The 13,234-nt window shown below is 40.6% G+C and overlaps 1 protein-coding gene across 1 annotated transcript in view; it reads left to right on the forward strand.

Annotated features, from left to right (window-relative positions):
• C2H5orf63 (chromosome 2 C5orf63 homolog) overlaps nt 1-12,724 on the forward strand; it is a 36,009-nt gene extending 23,285 nt beyond the window's left edge. Inside the window, exons 2-4 of the mRNA XM_042455084.1 lie at nt 3,231-3,348; nt 9,553-9,609; nt 10,704-12,724. Coding sequence (XP_042311018.1) covers nt 3,238-3,348; nt 9,553-9,609; nt 10,704-10,883 — 348 coding nt within the window. The 5' untranslated portion in view covers nt 3,231-3,237 and the 3' untranslated portion in view covers nt 10,884-12,724. The remainder of the gene's footprint in view (nt 1-3,230; nt 3,349-9,552; nt 9,610-10,703) is intronic.
• Nucleotides 12,725-13,234: the final 510 nt, after the last annotated feature.

The raw sequence follows: 13,234 nt of genomic DNA on the forward strand, positions 1-13,234 counted from the left end.
CTACAGAATTCTAAGTCCCTTCATAGTGTTGTTATGCTCCTTCAAGTCAAGTCCAATTTATAGCAACCTTGTCCTGGGATTTTTTTGACAAGATGAATTCAGAGGATGTTTGCCATTGCCTTCCTCTGAGTCTGAGGGATTCAGCAAGGGAGAGAGCCTCAGAGGACTTACCCAAGGTCACCCGCTGGTTTTCCAGGGCTGAATGAGGAGTCAGACTTTGGTCTCTCAGAGTCCTTCCAATACTCAAACCACAACACTACCTCACCAAACTACAAAACCCAGAATTCCATAGGAAAGAACCATTAAAGTGAGGTCATACTTCTGTAACCTGTGCAGTGTGGAAACTCACCACACTACTATTTAGTGTCTTTGATCTAATGTTGTTCCCAAATTGCTCTTATTTTATTTTATTTTATTTATGGTATTTATACCCCGCCCTTCAGCCCTAAAGGCTATCAGAGCGTCTTACAATTATTATTTTTAATTAGATGGTTCCCTGCCCTCAGGCTTACAATCTAAAGACACAACACAAAATCTTCTAATTCTGGCACTTGAGACTCCCCTTGAGTATGTTTTCTTCTCTGCTGCTTCAGATGCCTCAGATCCTCAGAGCAGGGAAGCTTTCAACTTTGTGAAAGTTCTCTGGCTAAACTGCAAGTCTTTAAAATGTCACATTTGGTGTGCTGACAATGTGAGCAAGAATTATGCTGCACTATATTTTTATTTCCTTCTAGCATATAATTATGTCTCATTATAATTTTACTTCCATGCAGTGTTAAATAAGCTAAAATTAATTTGTTCTTAATACAGTTTTTAATGATGTCACACCCCCAGTCCACTTCAGATCCTCAGACACTGTGGGAAAGTGCATAGAATCTAACTTGGTATCCAGCCATCATAGTTCAAGGCAATTTTTTTTACCAAATTGAGATTATTTCTCAAATATGCAAGTTGTTCATAAGGACTTGATCTTGACTTAGGCCCTATACAGACCAGCACTTTGGACCGGCATGGGGATGGAGTCGGAGTGTAGCGTCGAGTCCGCCCCCAGGGTGCTGTGATGCTGTGCACTGCTCCACATGGTGTATGACATCACTGTGCTCCTCCAGTGCTGCGTCCATATGACGCAGTGCCAAAAGAGTGCTGTATAGCCACAGTGCCGTGACTATCACACCCTTTCTAGGGCGCAAAAAGGAGCCACTTTTTGCAGCTTCTTTTCGTACTCTGGAAAGGTTGGATTGAGGCTGTGGTGTGAGGTTGCCATGACCCTGATCTGGCTAGGAAAGGGGTGGCTGGAGCCACTTAGTCATAAAGTACAGTGGACCCTTGTTATACGGTAGGGTTTGGCCCCAAGATCCCCTGTGGATAACAAAATCTGTGTATGCTCAAATCCCATTAAATATAATAACATAGCAAAATAGTTCCCTTATAAAAAATGGAAAATCAAGGTTTGATATTTGAAATTTATACTTTTTTTTAACATTTTCAAACCATGGATGCTTGAATCCATGTATAAAAAATCTGTGTGTAAGAAGGGCCAACTGTAGAACCATAGAGATCCATGAAACTTAAATTAGTCGTGGCTGATTTAAGTTCCATTTATTTAAGTAGGTCTAGTCAAAGTATGACTATGTCCAATTCCATCTCCCCCTTTAAGGTGTATTTTTGTTGAGTTTGTTTATTGTTAGTACATGCCCAAATTCTAGAATTTGGATACGTCAGTCTTTCTCAGTCCAGTGCCCAGATTTGTTGGACTACAATTTTAGAAGGGCATTAGGCTGGAGAAGCCTGGAAGATAGCAACAAATCAGCAGAGCTTGGAAAGTTATTTTTTAGGAGGAATAAATAAAAATGATGTGTTGAAGTCATCCATAACCAGGCAGTATCAAGACACAACTGAGCAGTGTCAGGACATACTAGAGCCATCCATAACTAATCAGCATTCAGCTGTGGATGGCTTCAGCCTGTCATTGCACACATTCTTCTTAAAAATAACTTTCCATGCTTTGCACATCAGCAAAATCATCCAAGTTTTTATCTATCAGTCTTGGGGATATTTTATGGTAGAGCAGTAGAGGATGACTGAATCATGATCCAATAAGATCTACAATTCTGTTAATCCAATTATAAATTCTTTGTGATAGTTAGCAGGAGTAGATATTTATCATCTGATACAAACCCTGGAGCCTGGATTGTGGTTGGACTTTTTCACATTTACAAATTGTGGGTGGGTGGCTTTTATTAATTCTGCAATCAGATTGTTGGATTTGTGCTAATATAGACATAGATTGTAATCCACCATGCAGTTAAATAAAGCTAAGTTCTATAATAAAAGAACGGGAGGATATAAATGTCATGGTAATTAAATAATTTTTAAAAATCTATTGAAATAAGTGAGCTTAAGGCTGTTCTCTTAAACACGATTTACTATGGGCATGGAAGTGTAATTTATTTCTAAACATTCGGAAGACTGCACAGTTGTGTTGGTGGGGGGGGGGGTAGAGAAACAATACAGTTTTAAAAATAAGCATAGCTTTCAAAATATCTTTTACAAATCTTTCAGCAGAAATGCTTGAAGCTACATTTTTCATACAGAAAAAGAAAGCTTGCTTTAAACAAATCCAGCGATGAAATTTTCTGTATTTTAATTTACTGTTGTTGTTTTGAACCCACAAGGTAATTTGCAAGCTTTTAAGTCACATTACAGAGTTAAATCATCTTGTCTATATTTCATGCTTTGCTGCAGGATGCATTAATTTAACATGTCAGCAAAGTACAGAACCAGTTGTTTATTAAAACAATTTTGAAGAACGACCAACATTTTATGCCAAGCAATGCAGCAAGATTAAGAAAGGTTCAAAGCACAGTACTTTGTATTCTGCTAATACCGGGTAATTCTTAGTGGCATGTGTCTGCTTGAAACAGTGTAATGTATTTATATCAGGTTTTGTGTTGGTGAATTTAAAAGAGGCATTACAGCAAGAAAATGTAATGTACATATTAAACAGTGTTTCTTGTGCTGCATTAAATTATGCTTGCCTTGTGGTAAACCCTGTGTTTTTCTTTCTCACTGTTGAGAGAAAAAATGATTTATAATTGCATTTATGTTTCAGATCCTATCATTGGAGTATCATTGCTATCTGGTGACTGTCTACTGATATATAAAGTATGGTTGGCAATTAAAATGTACCATGCGTGTAATTGCAGAGGAATGTTTTATTGTTTCGACAGGGCAAAGATGTTCTGGATTCAGGGCCGGACACTACAGGTGGCAAGATGTTCAAGACCACTACAAAGACTGCTATCTGAAGCAAACGCCAATTTACCTGTGTTAACGTTGTTCACCAAGGTAAATATGATAGGCTTTTTGTAATAAATCAGATAGGATGGCCCAAAAGGCAGATTTGGAAACCACTGTTTTCAATTAAACATAATTCACTATCAGCAGCTGTTTTGCCAACAGGCAAGTTTTTTTTTCCTTAAGAGGATTCAGAGGCAATGAATTCACTAATAGGGTGAAGCTTAAAGATTTTATTGGTAAATCGCAAATAAGATTACAGTGCTTTCGTTCCTTCTGCTGTTGGGAATCCCTTGGAGAATTACAACAGATGGATCCCTGGAGCTAGTTAGTGTGTAACACCTTTATCGCCATCACTCTACACACAGTGGTTCATTTGTCAGGGATATTCCTGAAATGTGTTTACCATCATTCTTATCTTGGTCACAATGAAGGTGGATACTTTTCTTATGGGCTAGAGCAGATGGGCAGGAAAAAGCAGGTCGATCCTGGGTTTTCTGAGAACAAGTTGAAAGCCCTCTGTCTACATGGCCCACTCTCATGTGAAACCATGTGACATTAAGCGGTTATTTTGAGGGCAGTTATTTTTTCTAGTCACCTCCCCACCATGCACGCTCATCGTCGCACAAACACACTGCCTGCAATCTTCAAAAAACTCCCTCTTCTGACCTAGATACCCTTCCATTGGACACTTGCTGGTAGGATTGGCCACACAGTCTCATGTGCAATGCACTGCTTGTACAGTGCATTGGTGTGTAGAGTGATACGTTGGCAAGGCCAAATCATGGATCTGCCCATACATGCTGCTTTCACCCCATGCCCCCCCCATTGGATTGTCTGGTTTGTGTATCATGTACAGCAGGCCCTCAGTATTTGTGGGGGGGATCCATTCCAGATCCCCTTGTGGATGTCATGGCCAGCCAAGGGCCAGACTCAGAGGATGAGGAGGAGGATGTGCAAGGGGAAATTGAGGCTACACCAGGTGCTAATCCTGCTCTGCCAGATCCCAGCTGCGACCTCCCAGCCCCAGAGGAGGAGGCTCAGCAGCCTAGTGGTGACTCTGGGGAAGAGCCAAGCCTGGAGGTGCCTTCCTTTAAGCAACGCAGGGCTGAGAGTGCTTGCGTGCGTTGGTCCAGGAGGGTTGCTGAGAGACAATTGGCAAACAAGCTTCAGCTGGCACTGAGAAGAGAGTCTCCTACATAAACATCTGTGAGACACTGACTCGGTGCCAGAGTTTATTGTAGTATCCTTCTGTGTGATTACTGTCAGCACTGGCTCCTTGCTCCCTGGAACCCTTGTTTGCCTTGAACCCTTGACTTTGGAATGGACTAGACTCTTGTTACCTTCTGGCTGCCCTGACCTTGGACCAAACTGACTTCTGTGGACTATGGAATCCTGACCTTGGCTTTGTTACTGGTGTGCTTCTTGTGGACTAACCGAAAGGTCTGTAGCCTGCCTTTTAGTTCCTTTTTTGTTAAACAATCCTTTTCAGTGTTTGTTTTGACTTGTGGTGGCTGTAGTCCAGGACAGTGGATACCAAAATCTGTGGATGCTCAAGTCCCATTGTCCTCAATGATGGTGTGGCCACATAAATATGCCAACATTGGAGACAGTGAGAATTCATTTCATGCATCCTTTCTCCCTCCCTGCTTTCACTTGTGGTGGTGGCTAGCTAGGGGCCTCCTCTTCCATTGCTGCAGCTGCTTCTTCCCCTGCCGTGGCTTCCTCCCACCTCTTCCTCCTTCTTTTCCATGGCTTCCCCCTGTCTCATCCCATTTTTTCATTCCTCTTCCACAGCTTCCTCCCACCTCTTCCTCCACAACGTGGGCTTGCCTACGTGGACTTAAATCCACAGATGGCAAGTCCGTGGATATGGAGGGCCCACTGTAATTACATCCATTGCATTACTGATGATCACGTTTTTGCATTGGTGCAGTCCCATACTGCTATTGGGCTGTTTATATGCCAGTGTAATGAAGCACATTTTCTGCCTTGAGTTGGAGTATCCCAGTTAATTTTTGCTCCAGTTTTTAGCCCCAGAGCATGGCTTCATTTTGCTTTCCACCCAATTTTGCCTCGTGCGTCATCTATACACCCCATCTTCAAAGTGGTTAGAAGCCACTTTATTTGGTCAGAGTGGATTACGCAATGGGCTAGCCTTAATATTTGACAGGCAGCCTATCCAGGTAACTATGGGGCTCTCCTAGATACTCCTGTGCTTGGTGGCCAAAATTGAAAGTCTTTTCAAGTGTATCCTAGAGCTAGCTTCTTAGGAAAAAGCAATAAACAGAACATAGATGGCTGATCAAAGAACCCGGGCTTTGTTAAATAGGAGATTCAGGCATGAGAGATATGACTCTTGAATACCAATTAACTCCTTCACATCAGTGTTATCTTCTGCATTGCTTTTACAGTAGTTTGCTGGTCTCTAGTTTCAGCTCAGATGGGATTGATAGCCCAGTCAATAGGAGAAGGAGCCATGTTGGCTTGCAAGAACAAAGTTAGGCCATTAAGCTTATCAGTCATCAGTAGCCAGATCTGTGCTGGCCATGCCATCTAGGCATACCATCTAGTCACCTCAGCAGCTGCTTTGGAGACTCTTGAAAGGCCAGAATGGTGTTTGTTATTTACTTTACTATTACTGTGTAATAATACGTCTGGTAGGGGTGGGTGGGGAGAGGTGCTTGCAAGATTTTCTTCCAAGTTAGAGTGACTTGGCTGGCCTTTGGAACTATATACTTGGCCTTGGGCAAATGGAGGACATTGTACACTACTTTGCCTTAGGTGGCAAAATAACTGGTCTGACCCTGAGCCAAATAGTTGTTTCTAGGATACTCTCAGGAAGAGGTTGTTCATATTTTTTATTTACCTCAGTGTATGAAAGCCAGAACTGTTGTGCTTACAGTAACACATGAAACTGTCTTGTGCCAAATCAGATCATTGGTTTATTTAGCCTGGCACTGTCTATTTTCTGGCTGTACTTCTCTACTGTTCCCAGTATAGCTGTTTTTCATCATCTGTTACTCAGTCTTTCTAACAGGAGATATTAGGGACTGCACCTGGAGCCAACTAGTGTGTTCTACCATTACTAACAACTATCATATTTGAGTGGTTAGAAGCACCCAGCCGATGTAATCTTTTCACTAGGGGTGAGGAAGTATGCCATGTGCAAACCATGGGTTGGATATAACTTTCAACCTTTTGTGTGTGTGTGTGTGTGTGTGTGTGTGTGTGTGTGTTCTTCCCAAGCCCCATGGCTCCCCTAAAGCCACCTTCTTATGTTATCCACAACTCATAACAAAAACAAATAAAACAGCTAAAATTACAGGATGTGACAATGTGGTCCCTAGCTATTTCCATATTTAAACTTTTGCCAAAAATGTGGGTGTATTACCTGCCAGGGTAGTGCAAGGGTGGGGAATTGCCCCCATTACAGTTCCCTGCTCCTGCTTTCCATATTTATTTGACCTTTTTGCTGTTGTTTTTTAAGGCAGGAATTAACCATCTTCAAATCCTATATAGTAGCACTTCCTTCCGTCTGTTCACTGCCTACCAGTTTCAGTGCAATGGTTCTTTGGATTGGACCTACACCTCAATTGAGACAGATATTTCAAAACGTGTCCAGAATGTTTGAAAAGGGGAAGAAAAACATTGGACACAAAGCATAATTGGTCCCATCGAATGAATGGAAAATTTCATCCTGGAATATTTTGTATAGCTAATATGATGCAATTAAGCCAAGTCAAAGCATTATCAGGTATATTGTTCAAAGCCATTTCTTTCTATGTGGCAACATTAAACTTGCAGGTCTATCTCTGCCAGCTGCCTGTGCAGTTTATAATCCAAAAGTCAATGAGGTGGTGAATAAGCAGGATTACTTTTAGAGGTTAATAATTGGGTAGGAGAAAAGTCTTTTGTGATGCCTTAGCACATGCTGAGTCATAGCAGTTTGAAATTTTAAGGGCAAATTGTCACCAACAAACTGGAAAGGGTATTCTAAACCTGATCTTTCTTAATTGCAAGTCTATTTGAATCTGTGATCGAAGGTTTTGGATTTTATTTTAAGGGAACATTGAGAATTACTGGCAATTTTGAATGAAATTAGCTTCTTTCTTTTAATAGCTTCATTTTGTTTTCTCAGCTTGGGTCCACTCAGTCCAGCTTCAGTTATGTTTTTAAGTGAAGAGAAAGTGTGGCATGAAAATGTACAGAAGGAGTAAACCTACCATTTTACATTCTTGATGCTCAGCAGGACTGTGTGTTTGTTCTGTAGAAAATTCAGCTTTCCATTTGAAGTAGGAGCAACTGAGAAATCTTGGGAGGGTATTACCTTTTAGGAGATCTTCTTTAGTGTCCCATCAAAGCAGCTTAAAGCTAGGCTGCTGAGCATCTTACTAGTAAGAGTATTATTTTAAGAGAGGGGTTCTTGCTGGAGCTACATCCCTGTTTTGAGAATATTCACAGTATTTGCCTTAGTATTTGGTAGAGAAAAGGGAAGAGGGGGAGGTGGTATGTTACCTACCTTTATATTTCTGGAATATGAATTCTTCTAAATGAAAACCCATAGTGGAACATACATTTCCACCTACATTAGCTGTATAAGGATTTGACCTGTTTGAGTTCTAAAAACAATAAAACATACTCCCACTTATTAAAAATTACTTATTTTTAAAAATATCATAGGATCGCATGGTAAAAAAAAGTTTAGAGAGGTATTAGCTAGCAGCTTTCTATGGTTCCAGTCAGCCATTGTCCCATTGGGGATTCTTGGAGTTGTGGTCCAATTTTTTTTTTCTTTTACAAGCTGGTCATGTGGGCCAAAACTCATTATTGGAGCATAACCTTGCATTCAGAAAATCGCAGATTCAGTCCCACTAAATCAAGCTTCAGGAGTGTTTGGCCCTCCAGATTTTGTGGGCTACAGCTCTCATAAACCTTTGGCATGGCCCATGCTGGTTGAGACTTCTGGGAATTGAAGTCCAAAACACCTGGAAGAACAAAGCCAAGTGTTAAATTTATGCTAAACAGATCAAGTAGCTGCTGATTGTAAGACCTGTGCCTGAGACCAAGAACAGCAAGCAGTGCTTGGCTGGATGGGTCATCAGTCTTGTCTAATATAATGGGCCGTTGGCATCTGCTGGGGTTTGGTCCCAGGACTGCCCCCGCCCCCATAGATACCAAAATGGATTCCTTTTCTGCTAGGATTTGATCAGGAAGAAAAGGAACATTATTCTTGCGTTCCATGCAATGAACACTACCTCTATTGCTGGCCGAAGCCATTTTACTGACCAAAGCAAATAAGAAGATGTCACCTCCTCCCATTCAATGTGCAGATGTCCACTGAACTGGCAGCTGAACCTTTCTTTGACACTGGATGTAGAACAGTGTCCTCAGTGCACCCAAAGGGTGCAGGCTGGCATGGCAGCCTAGGCTGGCCATCTGGCACATAGCTGCAATATTTTGCTGCTGCTTCTGAGCATCTGCTCCTTGAGGCAACTGTCTGGTGTTCAGACCAGCCTGCAGTGTCTCACATGTTACAAGGCAAAAACAGGTGTGTATTCATTTTTGATATGTGCCTACTTCAGCCCTTTAATATGCAAGGTAGGTATTGCATTTCCCCTCATATCGTGTATTTATTTATTTATTATCCCATCTTTCTCCCAGCAATGAGCAAGACATTGGAGAAGCTGCCATTGGTCCCAGAGCCCTGGTATATGTTCCTGCACATTGTGTGAAGCAAGAGGAAAATGGGTATCACTTCCTTAAACAATGCTGAGTAGAAATAGATGTACATTTGGTATCTGACGCAGGCTTCTTCTCCTTTATGTGAGAAAGGACATTGAGAGCCAATGCATAATAAATTTCTGCCCATGTTTTTGTGACAGCTGCTGGCTCATGGTGAGTGTGCTGGCTCAGAATAGGAAATGTAGGAATGTAGAAATCATTGTACCAATGGGCATAAATATGTTACCAATGCCTGATACATTAGAAAAAGAAAATGGCAATCCCTCACATTAGACAGCCTGAGAAACACTGAGCCATTACACTCTTATGTGGTACACTAAGAAACAGAATGTGCAAATGGTCCTGTCACTCTTGCACCAACAGGCTCTTCCTTTGTTCAGTACTAGTGGATCCAGTCATTAATATGTAATAGGATATGGAAATTAAGAAGCTCTCATTATGATGTCTTTTTTGTTGTTAGGAAATGAACTTCTTTTAATTACTCTCTTGTTTCTTTCTGCCCTTCTTAAGAATCCATGTCCCTTGTGTGATGAAGCCAAAGTGGTGCTGGAGCCATACAAGCACAAGGTAATTCCACATGGAAATGAAATCATTTGAGCACCCAAACTGCACCATAATTTAGCATTTGGTAAAGGACTTTGATTTTATTTGCACGTGTTGCTCTTTCTTCCAAACAGTGTCACACTGAGTTCCCATAAAAATAAAGACTTTTCCAACTTTGTGATTCATCTGAAACCCACACAAAAATCTGATACCATAACGTGAGCTATTTTTGCCATCCAGAAACCCCTCCCAGCTGATCATTGTCTCATCTTGCTATAAATACTCACCTTGGTAGAAGAGGATTGTTGGTGAAATAGTAAATCAAAGTTGGTCCAACTTAGCCTTTTGCTTAGGATATGGTTGCGTGCCCTCAGTGGTTAAAGGACTGCATTGGTCCACCCCATGGGATCTTGATGAGCTAGATACTCACACACACTGCCCACACACCCTAATATTTAATTTTACTTTTTAAAAATTAGCCCCAAATTTGCATATTGGAAGTTGCAGGAAGACAATTTTCCTTCCTTTTTGCACCCTCTTCCTCACTGTTTAGGAAGCTCTTTTTTCCAACAGGAAGATGTAAGCAGTCAAAGCACACCCAGCAGATGACATTTTGACTGTTAGATGTAAGCCACTTTGATTGTTTGGTAACAGAAAGCAGGGTATAAATAAAGTTTATTACTGTATTATTATTATTAGTCAACTAGAAGTTTCCACATGACTTTCTGTTACAAAAAAGTCCTCTCCTGTACCTAAAATAACCCAGGGAGGCTCAAAAAAAATGAAGAAACAGAATACCGCATTCCATGGGGCAATTAAAAAAAATAGGAGCTCTGGTGGCCCTAGAGGCCTCAAAATGGCCTTAGTAAGCTAAGTGTACGCCTTCTTTAGAAACTGCTGACTCTGTACTGTGGTCTGAAATGTATTTTGTCATCCCAATTATTTCAGTCCAATTTATTCACTAAGCATCCTCAGTTTTTAGTCTTATAGAATCATTGAGTTGGAAGAGACCACAAAGACCATCCAGTCCAACCACCTGCCATGCAAGAATACACAGCCAAACACTTTCAGCAGATAACATTTGACCGTTAGCTCTTAATTTTTGTTGTCTTGAACAGTTTATTTTACAGGAAGTAGACATCACCCTTCCAGATCATTCATCCTGGTTTGAAAAATATAAGTATGACATCCCTGTCTTTCATTTGAACGGGCAATTTCTAATGAAGCATCGAGTGGATATCAAAAAACTGGAGAATCAGTTGTTAACCCTAGAGTTGCAAGATGATGGCAACAAATGAAGAAAAATGAAGATACTTGGTTATGAAGTAGGAAGGAATACATAGATAATTTTGATGCCTTATTAACAAATAAAACTATATTAACTGCATGCATTTCTTGAAATGAAAATACATGTTTAACTCCGTTTTGTAAAAATGATCATGTCCTTCAGATTGCTGTGCACTTTGCTCCTCCTACATTTGTAGAATCATAGCATGGAAGGGACCATAAAAGCTATCCAGTCCAACCCCTGCATTGTAGAAACACTCATCCAAAGCACTCACAAAAGATGGCTATCCAACCTCTGTTTAAAAACCTCCAAAGGAGTACAACGCCCTCTTGAGCAATCTATTTCATTGTCAAATAGCTATTACAATAAATATGTTCTTCCTAATAAGTAGGTGAATTCTCATTTTTTGTAATTTTAATCCATTGATCCATAGACCAGTTTCTGGAACAGCAGAAAACCAACTCATTCAGTCTTCAAATATTGCAATCTTCAACTCAGAGTAAACCCTGCTGAACTCAGTTGGGTTTAGCACTGAGTAGACATCTTTAGGCTTTGGAAAGATAGCCACGTGACTTTTAATCAGTAAAAAAAAAAGCTGTTTCTCACTGACACATTTGTCTAATTGTTATTATACCCTTCACGGCAATAAAGAAACCAGGCACTTCTTTGCTCATAAGGATGTTTAATGTGGAAAAAAGACTTAGGAGACCTTTCACACTAAACCATTACAGGGCTATGATCTCAGCTGAACTGCCATCCACTACAAACTGTGAAATTCTGAGATTTGCAGTTCAGCGAGGCATAGATCTCTCTGGCTGAGAATTCTAAACACTCCTCCCTAAACTGAAATCCCTGGATTCCAAGATTGTTGTCCTGCCAATGGGGTCTACAATTCTTTCAAATATCTATCCCCCCCCCCATATGCCTTGTTTAAATGTTACGTGGGAGTGTGACAAGGACCCAGAAATGGCTAGGGAGGCCAGTGTTTCCCCCACCTATATTAAGTGGGGGGGGGGGACACTTGTCTTGTTTAGAAACATTTGGATAGCATCCTGTTTAGTAGTTATGAGATTGTAAATTGGAAATAGAATCTCATGACTGCAGAAGATTCATGTTTATGGCAGTTGATGGCTGAATGCATCCCCTAAACTCTATCTTCTCAGCCTGGCAGTGCCCCAACCAAAGGGATTGTATGACATCTGCAGCACTGCGAACAGGCAACTGGAGAGACTCTCAGGGTCCTGGTGCAACTGCTTCTCTCAATGTGTCCTATGACCAGAAGATCAATGCCGATGTTATCCAAACCACAGTGCTCCAATCTATAGTGCCTCAGAAACCCTTCTGATTTTTGTGGTGGTGCCAAGTTGAAAAGGTAGGCTTTTTGAAGGACTAACTACAACAGTGACAGAGCTCTGTCACTCTAGTTATGGCTGCAACTGCACTGCATAAATAATGCAGTTTGACACCACTTTAACTGCCATGACTCAGTGCTGTGGAATCATGGAATTTGTAGTTTGTTGTGACTCTAGAGCTCGCCAACAGAGAAGGCTAAATATCTCACAAAACCACAAACCCCACAAATCCATAGCATTGAAACATGACGAAGCTGGACCAAACTACATTAATTCTATAGTGCAGATGTATCCTATGTCTGAAAACATATTGCAGAATCTTGACTTGCTTGAGTTTTATAAATGTATTATAGCCCTTCTAATAAATTTTGAGACCTAGGATTAAAATCTATGTGATTATAAGTATTTATTGAAAAAGTCTAAGTGCTGTGGGGCACAAATAATACCAGACACATTAGATCAGAGGCATGTTAGTAAAACTGAATCTTTTTTTAAAACAGTTGTCTCTGAAATAAAATGAAAAATGTTTCTCTGTGGCAGCGTTCCCCTCATTTTTAAAAAAAGTACTCATTATTAAACACTGTGCAATTTCCTTGTGAGTCTGGTAACATAAGATAGTAGAACTTTTCCTTAGGCAAACGTTACATACCTTTAAGTGAAGTGCATGGGAACACACAGTTCTCTGCCACAGAAAAGGATGTTCACATCCTTTTAAATTGCCACTGGAGGCAGAATACATACTTTTTCCTATGTTGTTGAAATAGTGTTTTGGCATAAGAGTCTTTTGGATTTATTAAACAAGAGGACACCAATTAAACAACTCAAAAAGAGATTAGACACGAGAACAAAAAGGCAGGTGGTTTTTTTTTTCTTTTAAAGGCTATGAATTTCCATGGGATGGTCAGTTTCCAATACTGTAGTTGAGGACCAGATCTACTCACCAGCACCCCAGAGGGACAAATCTACATTGCACCACTTTTTCCCCCCTCCAAAATTTTTTTGGGGGAAA

The sequence above is a fragment of the Sceloporus undulatus genome, chromosome 2 (genome assembly GCF_019175285.1).
Source record: "Sceloporus undulatus isolate JIND9_A2432 ecotype Alabama chromosome 2, SceUnd_v1.1, whole genome shotgun sequence".
Classification (NCBI taxonomy): Eukaryota; Metazoa; Chordata; class Lepidosauria; order Squamata; family Phrynosomatidae; genus Sceloporus; species Sceloporus undulatus.